Source organism: Panicum virgatum, chromosome 1N (assembly GCF_016808335.1).
Source record: "Panicum virgatum strain AP13 chromosome 1N, P.virgatum_v5, whole genome shotgun sequence".
Lineage (NCBI taxonomy): Eukaryota > Viridiplantae > Streptophyta > Magnoliopsida > Poales > Poaceae > Panicum > Panicum virgatum.
This window is the reverse complement of record NC_053145.1, coordinates 61,862,293-61,875,392: the sequence shown is the minus strand read 5'-3', so window position 1 is coordinate 61,875,392 and position 13,100 is coordinate 61,862,293. Positions and strand designations below refer to the sequence as shown.

The 13,100-nt window shown below is 51.0% G+C and overlaps 2 protein-coding genes across 2 annotated transcripts; one reads left to right on the top strand and one right to left on the bottom strand.

The window, feature by feature from the left end:
* Nucleotides 1-2,090: 2,090 nt before the first annotated feature.
* On the top strand, nt 2,091-3,242 carry LOC120657303 (EPIDERMAL PATTERNING FACTOR-like protein 1). Its single transcript, XM_039935598.1, has 2 exons — nt 2,091-2,610; nt 2,704-3,242. The coding sequence occupies exons 1-2, from the start codon at nt 2,506-2,508 to the stop codon at nt 2,923-2,925; spliced, it is 327 nt and encodes a 108-aa protein (XP_039791532.1). The 5' UTR covers nt 2,091-2,505; the 3' UTR covers nt 2,926-3,242.
* A 1,826-nt stretch (nt 3,243-5,068) lies between these two features.
* LOC120657301 (7-deoxyloganetin glucosyltransferase-like) lies at nt 5,069-7,419 on the bottom strand. Its single transcript, XM_039935596.1, has 2 exons — nt 6,616-7,419; nt 5,069-6,469 (listed from the first exon to the last, which is right to left on the bottom strand). The coding sequence occupies exons 1-2, from the start codon at nt 7,148-7,150 to the stop codon at nt 5,532-5,534; spliced, it is 1,473 nt and encodes a 490-aa protein (XP_039791530.1). The 5' UTR covers nt 7,151-7,419; the 3' UTR covers nt 5,069-5,531.
* Nucleotides 7,420-13,100: the final 5,681 nt, after the last annotated feature.

Below are 13,100 nucleotides of genomic sequence, written 5' to 3'. Positions count from 1 at the left end.
TCGGTTCAACCGGTCTCTCTGTGTCTAGATTGTAGCCGTTGGGGTTCTGACACAGTATCCAGGCTTGCGTCAATGCACCGGTGCATGCTCCGTAGGGGCATCGGTTCAACCGGTGCTGAAGAGTTTCACTGACCAACACAAACAAGCTCTCTGGAACATAGGACGTCTAATGCACCGGTGCTTTGATTCTGAACCGTCGGTTCAACCGGTGCTGAAGAGAAGTTGAAGTCCATCAAAACATGCTCTCTGGAACAAGGCACATCTAATGCACCGGTGCTTCGATTCTGAACCGTCGGTTCAACCGGTGCTATAGGGATTTCTGATTTGATATCTGCTGGCATCCAGAGAGATAGTCCGACAGGGCGTTGGAACTTCCGGCAAGCATCGGATGCTCCGATGCTAGGGACACCGGTTTAACCGGTGCTGCTGTTTTTCTTTGTTTTCAGCTGAGTTGACTTGGATTCGACCGTGACTTTGATTGTTTCTTCTTCCAAGTGTTGTGTTGACTTCTATTGACCATCTTGAGCTGTTTTTGAGCGAGTGTGCATGATTTCTAAGGCCAACTTAATTTTGATCAAGCTACTAACTCATGAACCCCTCTTAATAGTACGGTCAAGAACTAAAAACTATAAACCCTATCTAAATCAAGTGTCCTTCATCTCCTTATGACACTTGAGACTAGAAAGGTCCTTAATCTTTAGAAAAGAGTCCTTGGCACGCATGGTTGTTCCGAATTGAGGGGTCTCTTTTCACATTCCATATGAGACTTAACTAATCATTAATATTTCCTTCAAAACATACGTTAGTCGCATACGGTTGTCATTAATCACCGAAACTTACTATTAGCATCTATCGGCCTAGATGCACTTCAACCATCCATGATATCATAGGAGATCTATATGCTGTTCTTCCGTTCTGGAGCTCCCCCCATCCTTCTGCCCTAGCTAGCTGCCTCAGCTAGTGCAGACAGCTGATGGCAGCCAGCATTGGTCCATTGGCCCTCATCAACTTCGTACAGCCGCCGAGTCTTTTGCTCCTTCCGTCCTCAGGGTTCACCAGACCGGTGGGAACCGGTCCGGTTTGACCGGTTACCGGTCAAACCGGTCCGGCCCGGTTCCGGTTTGGGCCGGTATTAAACCGGACCAAATTCAAAATTTAAATTTAAATTCAAAAAATAAAAAAATTTCTCAAAAATTTGTTCATTTAATATAGTTTGTGGGGATTTGAAGTTAAATAAAAAAAAGTGCATACAAAAGTATACAAATATAATATAAAAGTAGTACAAAAGAGGGTTCATTTAGGCTAAAATATGATATACAAACATTTATTTAGTATAGTTTGCGGGCATTTGAATTTAAACCAATTATTTTTTTGAAATTTGACCGGTTACCAGTCAAACCGACCGGTATACCGGTACGAACCGGTTGTACTACAAAATTTGAATTCAAATTTGAATTCCATCGGTACCTGCCGGTTTCCGGCCAAATCGGACCGGTATACCGGTACCGGACCGCACCGGTTTGGCCGGATCCGTAAGTAAAACCCTATCCGTCCTTCGCCATCACCAACTACATCCCCAATTCTCAAGCACGAGCACACCGATCCCGTGGGGTGGCATTCACCCCGTTCGGCAGGCTGGAGCTGGAGTTGTGTGAGAGAAAAACACTATTGCCTGGCTGGTGGCTGGAGGCTGGAGCTGGAGTTGTGTGAGAGGGAAATACTGTAGAAGCTGGAGGCTGTCCACCAGCCGAACTGGGTGATTGTTCCCTTGCATAGTTGCATAGCTGATCCATTCAATGCAATGCAATTCATTCATTCATTCATTGTGACACGACAGTCGGTCAAAGTGTCGAGCCCGGCCATGTCCCCGTCCCCGGAACGATAGCGACTGTCGGGGCGCCATTCAATCCCCCCCCCCCTCCCCTCGGTTTACTCCTCGAAAGCGACTGCATCCTTCATCCTTCATCCTTCATCAGAGCCGAGGTATAGAGGAGATGGCGCGGTAGAACGCCGCTAGTGTGCATGGGAGACTGCGTGAAACCAAACCAAATAGTGATAGGCTTACAAGGTGGTCACCACCAACCAGCAGCCGGTGTCCTTGCTGCGCCCTCCGTCCTGCTGGGGCGTCCCCCGGCCCGTTTGTACATATACGCCCATGCCACGGTCGTCCCGTTCCTCTGCTCTCCCTCGCACCATTGCCCTCCATTAGGCCACTGTGGCCTGCAGCTTCTCTTGTGTGCTCCTCTGGCACCATCACTGCTCATCTCTCCATAGCAACCTCAGTAGCTTCTCCATAGTAGCTCAAGGAAACCACCTCCTAGCTTTCCGGCAGCATCTCCCTGAGCTTTACTACGTTGTTTGATGGAAGAGCCTACACGAGACACAAGCTAGCTCTGTCATCAATAATCTCGCTCGCTCCAAGAAGATCTTGCCTGCTTCCCTTTGCTGCGGCCTCGATCGACCTGCCCAAACATCTACACATTCCTGGCTGTAAGAGATGGTCTCATGGCCGTGAGCTCACCTCGCCGGGCACTCCTCGCCGCCGTGCTCCTTGGCTTCCTCCTCGGCGCCGCGACCAGCATCCGCACGGCGACGTTTTCCTCTTCTCAGGTACGAGACCATCACCGCCCGCCGCCTTTCTGTTTCTGCAAGAGCTAGCCTCCTTTCTAGCTATCGCCCGTCTCTGACACGTGGGCTCTGCAGAACCTGGCGGAGGACAAGTCGCGGCTGGGGTCGACGCCGCCGAGCTGCCGCAACCGGTGCAGCGCGTGCAACCCCTGCATGCCCGTCCAGGTGACGACCGTGCCGGGGCTCGGCGGCGCGGTCCGCGTTACCGACGACACGGTGGCCGGCTTCTCGCGCTACTCCAACTACAAGCCGCTGGGGTGGAAATGCCGCTGCGACGGCCACCTCTACGACCCCTAGCGTGCCGGTCAGCCGGTGTCGCTTCTCTTCTCCATGGCGCCGCGCAATTCGAGTGTCGGAGTGTGTACTCTGCTTCCTTTTCCGATGGAGATTCTGGTCTGGTCTCGGTTAGCTAGCTCATCTGCTCCCCAGATTCTTCTTCTCGGGCGTGTCGTCTGTTCTTGCCCATAGCAGCTTGCTTCATGAGCTTTCTCGCTCTAGATCGAGCTTGTACTGCCTGTAGCCGTAGCCATTTTTTTTTCGCTCTCCGCTGAAGCAATTTACTCGCGTGTAAAGAGTGATTGGGAGCAGTAAAAATTCCAGCACTACAACTGCTAGTGGCGGGCGCTGAGTGCTAATGGCAGGTTGAAGGAGGCAGGCCTGCATGGCAGCATGTGACGCGCCTCTGACGACGGCCCTGGGCTGGCAGCCTGAATCTACCGCTGGATCGCAGCGCCGATCCGATTTAGCCGCCGCCGCGCCGGCTGATTGCGCTTGGAGCCTTGCGTGACGCGTGATGTGGCGTCTGAACCTGATGATGATGGTAGCGATGCGATTTTAATCTGACGCTTTTTAATCTGACGCTGCCGCGTAGTTATTGTGGCCACACCATCGCCTCATCGCCTCTGGTGTGGGTCTGTGCGGCTTTGATGGCTCGTCGTCAGGGTGGAGTCGGGAATTTGTTTTTTTATTATTAGAAGATACCAATCATATTAAATTATATAAAAATTTAATCAAAATTCAAACATTCAATATAAATTTAGAAACCATAGCGGGCCAGACCCCTGCCCGCCCCCCCTCTCCATGTGCTGGTTTACTGAGGTGTCTCCCTCGTGCTCGTATGGTGAGGGGCGCCATGGACGCAGCTGCATGGGGGCGTTGCTCTTGTCGGGATCGCGCGCTCTGCAGGATGTCGCCGTGGGGGCGGGGCCGCCCGAGCTCTGGATCCCGGTAGGGACGACGCATGTGACCCTGACATTTTTTGTTTTCATATTCCATGGCCGTGTTTGGATAACTTTATAAAAAAATTCACAAAAAACGAATTCATGCATGAAGTAGTAAACGAAGTTTATTTGCGAAATTTTTTCACAAATGAGTGTAACTTTTCGAGACGAATCTAATGAGCCAATTTCCATCATGATGGCTACATTAACCGTGCCTAATCATCCTATTAACGTGCGGTCAAAGACCCCATTAGCTACAGTAACTACTACATATCATAATTATAGAGTTGTTTTATACTTAGACTTTATTTAATACTCCTAATTAGTGGTAAAGTGCTGAAAAGTTTCCATGATGCGCTAGTACTGGCGCTGCTCGCTAATGATTGATGGCAGCGTATAGTTGGGATCCGAAATTTAATTTGGTTCGTTTAATGAAATTATCTCGTGAGAGGATCAGTGAATGCCTGATTATTCTGTGGGGGGACATGTTTTATGTTTGTCTACCGTCAAAGTTGTCCTTGATTTTTTGGCGTCGAGGGATAGGTTATAGGTAGCTATTCGGGCCATTCTTTTTTTTTTTGAGGAACCGTTATTCGGCCCATTCGGATACACGGAAAACAGAACAAAGATGGGCGCGGCCTTTCTGCCTTGCTAGCGTTGGGCCTGCGTGGCGACTTCGGCCCGTCATTTTTCAGTCCCACCGGCATGGCACACGGCCCATAACGGCTATCATGGACTGGGCCTCTTCAGGCGCACAAGCGATATGAAGTTTTGATTTCCCCGCAAGCCTATTCTGGAGCCTCCGAGGCCTGTGCCCGGCTCAGTAAAAAATATATAAATGGATAGATGATGCAAAGATGCATGCTCATGTAAAAATTGAGTTCCCTAAAAAAAAGTAAAAATTGAGAACGATTTTTTAAAAAAATAGAAAAATTGAGAACGAGGAAATTCTGTACTAGGACAAACTGAAAAAACAAGGAAATCCAACATGTTTATTGGGTCGGGAGCACTGTTTATGCAGATCCAAAAAAAAATTCATCGCCAAATTTTGCCTGAGCACGCATATTTACATCGCCTACAAATTCATATTTTTTGTTTATTTGTTCGTGCACATTTTGATGTTTTTTAAAAAGGGATCATGTGAGCTTGGGAAGGGGTGGGAGCACATGAGATGAAATCTGATTTTTGCATTACATAAGCAAATATCACGATATTCTAGATATCCTTATTCTAGTAATTGTATCAAAGGTTAACCGTTAACGGTCAGCATCAGAATGTTGGAGTATACAAGTTGTACACTTGCAACTAAACAAAATGCAACTTGCAAATAATTTCCCAATCGAACCAACCAATCCTTCTCCAAAAAAAAGCGAAAAGTAAGAGGCGCGGGAGTAGGTCCCTGAAAACCTCGCATCAGTATCAAGTCACTTCACCCCTAGCACCATCTTGACCTCTTCACATCTCTTGGCACCATCCGTTGGCCGTGTCTTTCAGTCCGATTCAGTGCATGCAGATACGGTGGACCAAGCGAACAATTCAGCGATATACTAGTAGCTGCGAAATGGAAGGCTTGTACATTATTGGTTTACACAACCATTTGTCTGTTACCCCCGAACAAAATTACTGGACACTGACAGAAACCGAGAAACGGAGGAGAGGCAGATTGGGGGAGCCTGCTGCTGTCTAGTTCTTGGGCAGGAGCACGTCGCGGACCAGTTCGTCGAAGTTGCGGCGAGACGCGCCCCCGGGCTTGGCCGCCTCGATCGCCTTGTCCCTCCACTCCAAGGCTTTCCTCCTCATCTCCTTCCCCTGCTCCCCCTCCATGAGCTCCGTGATGAGGCCCGCCACGTCGTCGCGGCGGACGTTGGCGTCGATCTCCATGCCGACGCCCCACACTTTGCACTGGTACCGGCAGTTAGTCTGCTGGTCGGCGAAGAAGGGCCAGCTGATGACGGGGACGCCGCCGCACATGGCCTCCAGGGTGGAGTTCCAGCCGCTGTGAGTGAGGAACGCACCGACGGCCGGGTGGTCCAGCACCTCCTGCTGCGGGCACCAGCTCGCCATGAGCCCTCGGTCGGCCGTGGCAGCGAGGAACTCCGGCGGCAGCACGGCGCTGTCGCCCTTGACGAGGTCGCGGCGGATGATCCACAGGAACTGGCGGCCGCTGTTGGCCAGCCCCCACGCGAACTCCACCAGCTGCTCGTTGGTCATGACGGTGATGCTGCCGAAGTTGACGTAGACGACGGCGCCGGGCTCCCTGCCGTCGAGCCACCGCAGGCACTCCTCCTGCTCCTTCCACAGGCTGAGGCGGATGGAGGAGCGCGGGGTGGGCGGGTCCTCGCGTGCCAGCAGCGGGAGCGGGCCCAGCGTGTAGACCTTGCGCGCCAGGCCCAGCGACTCCATGGCCGCCACCGCCTCCCCCTCGAGCTCGTCGAAGGTGTTGATGATCACCGCCGACGCGCCCGCCGAGCGCCCCGTCTCCTTGAGGACGTAGTGCACCATGAACTCGTCCGGGTCCGTCGTGCGGATGAAGCTCGGGAAGTCCCGGAACCTCATGCTCCGCAGCCCCGGCACGTCGTCCACCGGCGTGTCGAGGAATCCGTTCGTCAGCTGCTCGGCATCTGTGCGCAACAGCACAAGTTGCTCGGGGTCAGAAACGGTGGCTCGCTCACGGAAGCACGCGACGCGCGCGTGCAGTGATGGCACGTGACGTGCGAGCAGCGGCAAAAAAGTTTGACGCGTCGAAGTGATTGATCGATTGATTTACCTTTGAGTGGGGAGAGGCCCCGGCTCATGAGGAGGCGGTAGTGTTGGTAGCCGAGGAAGCTGATGGCGCTGGCCGTCCAGAGCTGGACGTAGGGGAGGCCGAGCTCCTTGGCGGCGTCGATGGAGAAGCCCATGACGACGTCGGAGACGACGCAGGTGACGGGCGGGTGGCCCGCGGCGGCGGGGACGTCGTTGAGCTCCGCGAGGAGGCGGCGGAAGGGGCCGAGGCAGGTCTCGGTTGTGGACCTGCAGAGCGAGGGGATGTCCTGCGTGACGTCGCCGTCCTCCGAGGGGGGCAGGCCGTCCGGGATGGTGGCGAAACGGAAGCCCGGGACGCTGGCCACGGCGGCGGCGCCGCGGGTCCGGACGAGGCGGGCGTGGTTGTACTCGGTGTTGACGAAGGTGACGTGGAAGCCCTTGGCGTGGAGCAGCTTGGCCACGTTGAGCATCGGGGTGATGTGGCCCTGCGCCGGGTACGGCAGGCACACGGCGTGCGGCCTGCTGCTGGCCTGCGCGGCGCCGCCGAGGGAGCCCATGGTGATCGGTGATCTGATCGCGGGGGGTGCGGGTGCGGGGTGCTGGCTCGGGCGTTGATCCGCTCTAGCTAGCTAGCGCTGCGGGCTGCGGCGTTGCCCGGCACACTGGAGCTTGGGTTCTTCTTGATGATCTTGCTGGTGGGGTTGGGTCAGCATGGGCGGGGCTATTTATAGGCGCCGATACAATAGGGATACGGAATCTGGTGGTGGTTGGCCGTCGACAATTTAAAATCTAGCGAGTACGCGCGATTGGGTTGGGAAATTTTCTTCCTCTTTTTTTGTTCGTTGCGGCGGCTCCTTCAGCAGCCTAGGGTCCGAAGAACGCAGCAGCCGGGTATTATTAAAAAGAAGAGGAGGGGCAGCAGCAGCGGGTCGTGATCTGTTGCGGAGCCCGTGTGACGTCGCGTACGCGCGCACGGCGCACGGGCGGTACCGCGGTAGGCCGGCTCGCCGTCGGCGCCGCGATCCGGGAGGTTCGCCCACGGGCGCGGCGTGCGAGCGAGACGCGCGCTGCCTAATCGGCGGGAGTACGTTCTGGCGCGAGGTCGGCGCACGCGGGTGCTGGGTGCCTGGGTGGCAAGCCCTTGCCAACCCAGGCCAGGCTCGTCATCGAAACGCCTCTCGTGAGAGCACATGAGCCGTACGTTGACCAGGCGTGCTGGGCAGTAGGCACGTTGCAAGCTACTTTTGTTGATTAGTACACCGGACTACCGGAGACGGATCTCGATTCAAACTTGCACGGTGTGCTTGCGTACGTGCTGAGGCTAGCTTCTCAATTATTGCTACGGAGCTTTCGTGAAACGAAATTGCATGCAGGCAGCCCTCTTGACTCTCTAGTGCCGTGATGCGGTCATGTCGGACAACCTTTGGTGGGCTGACTAATTTATTTCTTTGTCCCTCCGTACTGAAATCTAAGGGTGTGTTTAGATCTGTTTGACGTAAATTTTTGTAAGAGAATTTTACTATTTCGGAGCACTAAATAAAGTCTATTTACAAAAAAAATTTCATGGATGGGTTTTAAATCGCAAGACGAATCTAATGAACCTAATTAATTCATAATTAGAGGATGGTTACTGTAGCATCACTGTTACAAATTATAAATTAAGTAGGCTCATTAGATTCATCTCGCGATTTATAACTCATCCGTGCAAAAAGTTTTGCAAATAGATTTTATTTAGCACTCCATACATGTGTCCAAATATTCGATGTGATGTTTTTAATGTAAAATTTTGGATCTAAACAATTCATTCTAAAAATTTTCCAACAGATTATGGAGATGGAGAAAAGACTCTCATATCCCTAATTATTAAGCATTGGGACACTATTTGAGTAATTAAATATGTGCTAATTAAAGTATCATGCTTTTTGTCATACACCTTCCCCACATGCACCTCCCACTACAACAGTTGCATGCACGTCTTTGTATTGGGAAAGATCCGAAAACGATGTAAATTAAGATAGTTTGATCCACTCTCAACTTAGAATGCCTTACATATAAGTACAAAATTTGAACTCGTTCTACATTTCAGGACGAAGAGAGTATATACGGAGGAGTAGCTCGTACTCCCTTCATTCTGTATCCTATTTCACCTTAACACAAAGGCTAAGAAAAATAATCTTACTTATTAAATAATAAATGCAACACAGATTTTTTTAGTTGGTCTTCTTTTACTGGGAGCTCCTCGTTATTAGTGCAATTTATTGTCATAGCTCATGCCAATAGCGAATAGGACCACCATTTGTGAACATTTAAGTTTTCAAAACAGAACTATCAAAAGATAATGAAGAGAGTATAATCTAAAATTATCTCACGCGAACAATAAATACTATGTACAGTATTCTAAAGGATTATATATACTCCCTCCTTCCCTGTTTATAAGGCATACACGTATATCAAGATTCAAACCTTGTCATCTTTGACCAATAATTTGACTATTAAATTTTTATTTTTATAATGCAAATTTCATATGATTGGATTCATAATCAAATATATTTTACAATGATTATAAGTTTATAATCAAAAGTGATATAATATATGATAAATAAATGGTCAAAGTATTGTTTAGAAGACCGTGTCATGTTCCACCATGCCTTATAAACGGGGAAGGAGGGAGTATTCCAGATTATCATGATGGCATTCTAAGCAATGATATATATTCCAGATAATTATCATGATGGCATAAGCAAGTCAAGCTATGGGCGCGTTTAGTTCCCAAAAATTTTCACCCAAAAATTTTCACCTCCCCTTTAAACACATGTATGAAGCACTAAATGTAATTAAATAACAAAACTAATTACACAGTTTGGATGTACATGACGAGACAAATCTTTTAAGCCTAATTAGTGTATGATTAGCCATAAGTGCTACAGTAACCAACATGTGCTAATGATGCGGTCAAATGCCTCAAAATATTCGTCTCGCGGTTTCCAAGTGAGTTCTGAAATTAGTTTTTTAATTAGTGTCCGAAAAATCCTCCCGACATCTGGTCAAAGGGATGATGTGACAACCAAAAATTTTTGGTTTTGCAACTAAACGCGCCCTATATATGCTTGTTTTACACTAGATAATCTACTGTATAGGCGAGGAGATCCAGGCGCCTAGGGACGTGGCCAAGAAACAGAGCAGGCATAAGACAGCTCATAGCTCAGATGTTACACTGCGTACGTTGTTGCTTGTTCCACTTCTTAACTGTTGCATGTCATATTCTCATAAGCTGATCAATATGCTAGTTCCAAACGATGTGTCGTATAACTATTATTCGGATAAGACTGACCCCAACAGGCGATGCATCAGGCGAGGCAAACGCAAAATGCGTCTCCGGTCGCTACTGTGCACGCACGGCGACTTCTCCAACAGGCGAGGCAACATGTGAGGCATTTTGCCGTCGATGGAGAGAGACGGTGCAAATATACACTCCCTCTCTCCTCAAATGCAAACGGCCGTCGCTGCCGTCGCGGAGGAGAGCGCTGGAGGAGGACGGGGCTCGGCCATGGCCTCCGCCGCTCCACTCGCCACGCCGCGGCCCGCCCCGCGCGCTCGCCCGACGCCGCCGCCACCACACGAGCACTCGACACCGCCGCAGCCGCCGCCACGCGTGCTCGCCCGACGCCACCCCCACGCGCGCGAGGGAGGAGGAGGGACGAGGGGCGCGCGGCGGCGGGGCCATGGCGCGAGCATCGCGTTCCCAGCGATGGGATGCAGGGGAGGAGGCGGTGCAGCCCGCGGCTCGCCGGCGGGGATGCAGGGGAGGTGGCGATGCGGCCCGCGGCTCGCCGGCGGGGGATGCAGGGGAGGTGGCGGCGCGGCCTCCCGCCGGCGGAGCTCCGACGTGCGGAAGCCCCCGGCGAGGTCCGCCATGGCGAGCCGCGCAGGCGTGGCACGCGCGTGGCGGCCTGCGAACGGGAGCTGCCGCGCGTTCCCCGCCTCACCTTGCTCCTGCTTGACCGGCGGCTGCTCACCGGCGCCGTCCCGCCGCCACTCCACGTCGTCCACGTTCACGGCCTGCGCCTCCTCGCCGACCCCGCCCCCAACTTCTCCGCCTCCGCGTCGGACGCGCGGCCGCGGCCACCGGCAGGAGGAGGCGCCGGCGATAGATGGAGGGGAGGGAAGGGGTGGCACGGAAGAGGAGGGGAGGGGGCGGCTCCGGCGGCAGCGGGAGGGGACGGAAGGGGTGGCGGCGGGAGGAGAATGCGAGGCGCTGTTGGAGATCCGGTTTTTTGCGTGCGCGATGTAGACTCTGTGCGTGATGCAAACTCCCGATTGCCTCTCTTGTTTTGCGTTTCCTTGTTGGAGTTAGTCTAAGTACATCCACTTTTGTGACTTGTGAGGACTACTTGTGAAAGCAGCAGCGTGCAGCGATGTCAACGCATCTTTTCTTCCTCTCTTTTTTTTTTCTGAAAAGATCCACATATCATTTCGAGATCCGCTCGCACAAACGCAGCTATAGTTGTTTGGCAAATTCAACGGGACAGATCTGGCACATGCGTACGGATCGCGCCGCTGTGCCTCGGATCAGGGAACTGGCTGGTGCCTGCGTCTCCACCACACACACCAAATCTCTTGCATATCTCTACACAGTTGTTTACTTCGTAAGATCAAATGAGTACTTCCACTTAAATAATTTTTTAAGGTGGTTATTTTGTGAAATTAAGAGCATCATTATATTAAGAACTACGGATTCTAAAAGATATACTGCAGTTTGATGGAGCGGGACAGATCTAGCACAGACCACGTGTGCCTTGCATGCGTTGCGCGTGGATTCTGACTGGATCGGTAAACTGGCTGTGCCTCTGAAGGCTGCGTGTGCACACCGAAAGCTTTTACAAGGTGATCAGCTAGGTTGGGTAGTTACCTAGTCACGCTCCACGGGGACACACATAGAAGTAGTAGCACGTTCAATGCACTCCGCATACCGCCTCGTTCCTACTGATCGGCAAAGGTGCGCCGCGCTGTCGTCGCCGGCTGGTGATGCTGTAACGAATATAGTCTCATTTACACTATTTCGAGTGATTTTGGTGATCGAGTGACAATATAATCAATGGGACTAACAAAGGTGCAAGATCATATTTGTGGAATTCTTTAGTTCCCTTGGATGGAGTCCAAACCATATCCAAAACGTCCAATACACCGCAGAGACGAGACGTCCAATGCACCGTCGAGACGAGACTTCAAATGACCGATGCGACGAGTTGGACAAGTGCAACAAGAAAACAGAAAATGGCAGTAGGGTCAGATAATCCGACGCACCTAGAGTCGGACTATCCGGGCAAAGAAGCCGGATTATCCGACGCATTGAAATGTCTGGTCGGATTTTGAGTAGTAGCATTATGCAGAGATCATGTTTTCAAGGGCTAAAAATTACCTATGGGATCGGATTATCCGACGGTGAGAAAAAGAACGTCGGACAAAGGCTCGGGTGATTATGCAGAGAGCATGTTTTGTCGAGATGGAAAATTGTCTTCAGGTTCGGATGATCCGACGTGGTGACTTCGGAGTGTCGGACTAATGGGCAGTAGCAATAATCAGTGACCGTTGTTTGGAATTCAAATTTGGTAGTAGCACCGGATGATCCGACCTGTGATTCAGAACACGTCGGACTAATAGGTCGGATAAATGATGTCAGCAAAAATTGCAAAGGGTAACGGCTATCGTGGAGATCGCAGTGGGGTCGAATGATCCAACGCCCTAGTCAATGGACAGGTCGGATTATCCGATGCCTACACAGAAAAAGACATAATGGCTACTCAACGGCTAATTTGAGTTGGTGGCCTATATAAACGTATCTCTCCGGCCATTTTAGATTTGCTGGAGTTCAGAGAGACCCTAGACACATTGAAGAACACCTCCAAACCAACCCAGTGATCAAATTCTTTAGGTTTAACACATTCTTGTAAGTGAGAGTGCTAGGATAGCTCATGTTTGAGTGTGATAGCAAGGTTGTGTGACTTGTGTGCTGTGCCTGAGAGCAGCTCAAGATTGTACTCGGTGAGCCGGCCATCCTTGGAGTCTTGGTGACTCGCCGGCACGTCTTCGACCCTCCGGCTTGGTGTGGAGCGGCGACGACAAGCTTTGTGCGGGGGATGTGGAGACCCCCTTCTTTGGTAGAGAAGCTTCTTAGTGGAATCCGGGATCAAGATGACTGTGGACTCGGTGTTCTCGGAAGAGACTTGATTGCCGAGAAGTAATATTTTTTGTGAGTGCTTCAACAATGTGGATGTAGGTGTGCCTTTGTGGCTAACCGAACCACGGAATAAATCCTCATGTCACAAGAGTTTGCGTTCTCTCATCCCTCTTTAAGTTTCCGCATTTACTTATTGTAATTTTTTTGTGTTTTTACTGTCTAGAGTAGAATCTTGATATGATTGTCTATAGGTTGCATAATTTTTTTGGAATGAGAGTTTTTATATAAAAAATACTAGTTGCACATTTAGATAATATATCTTAGTTTAA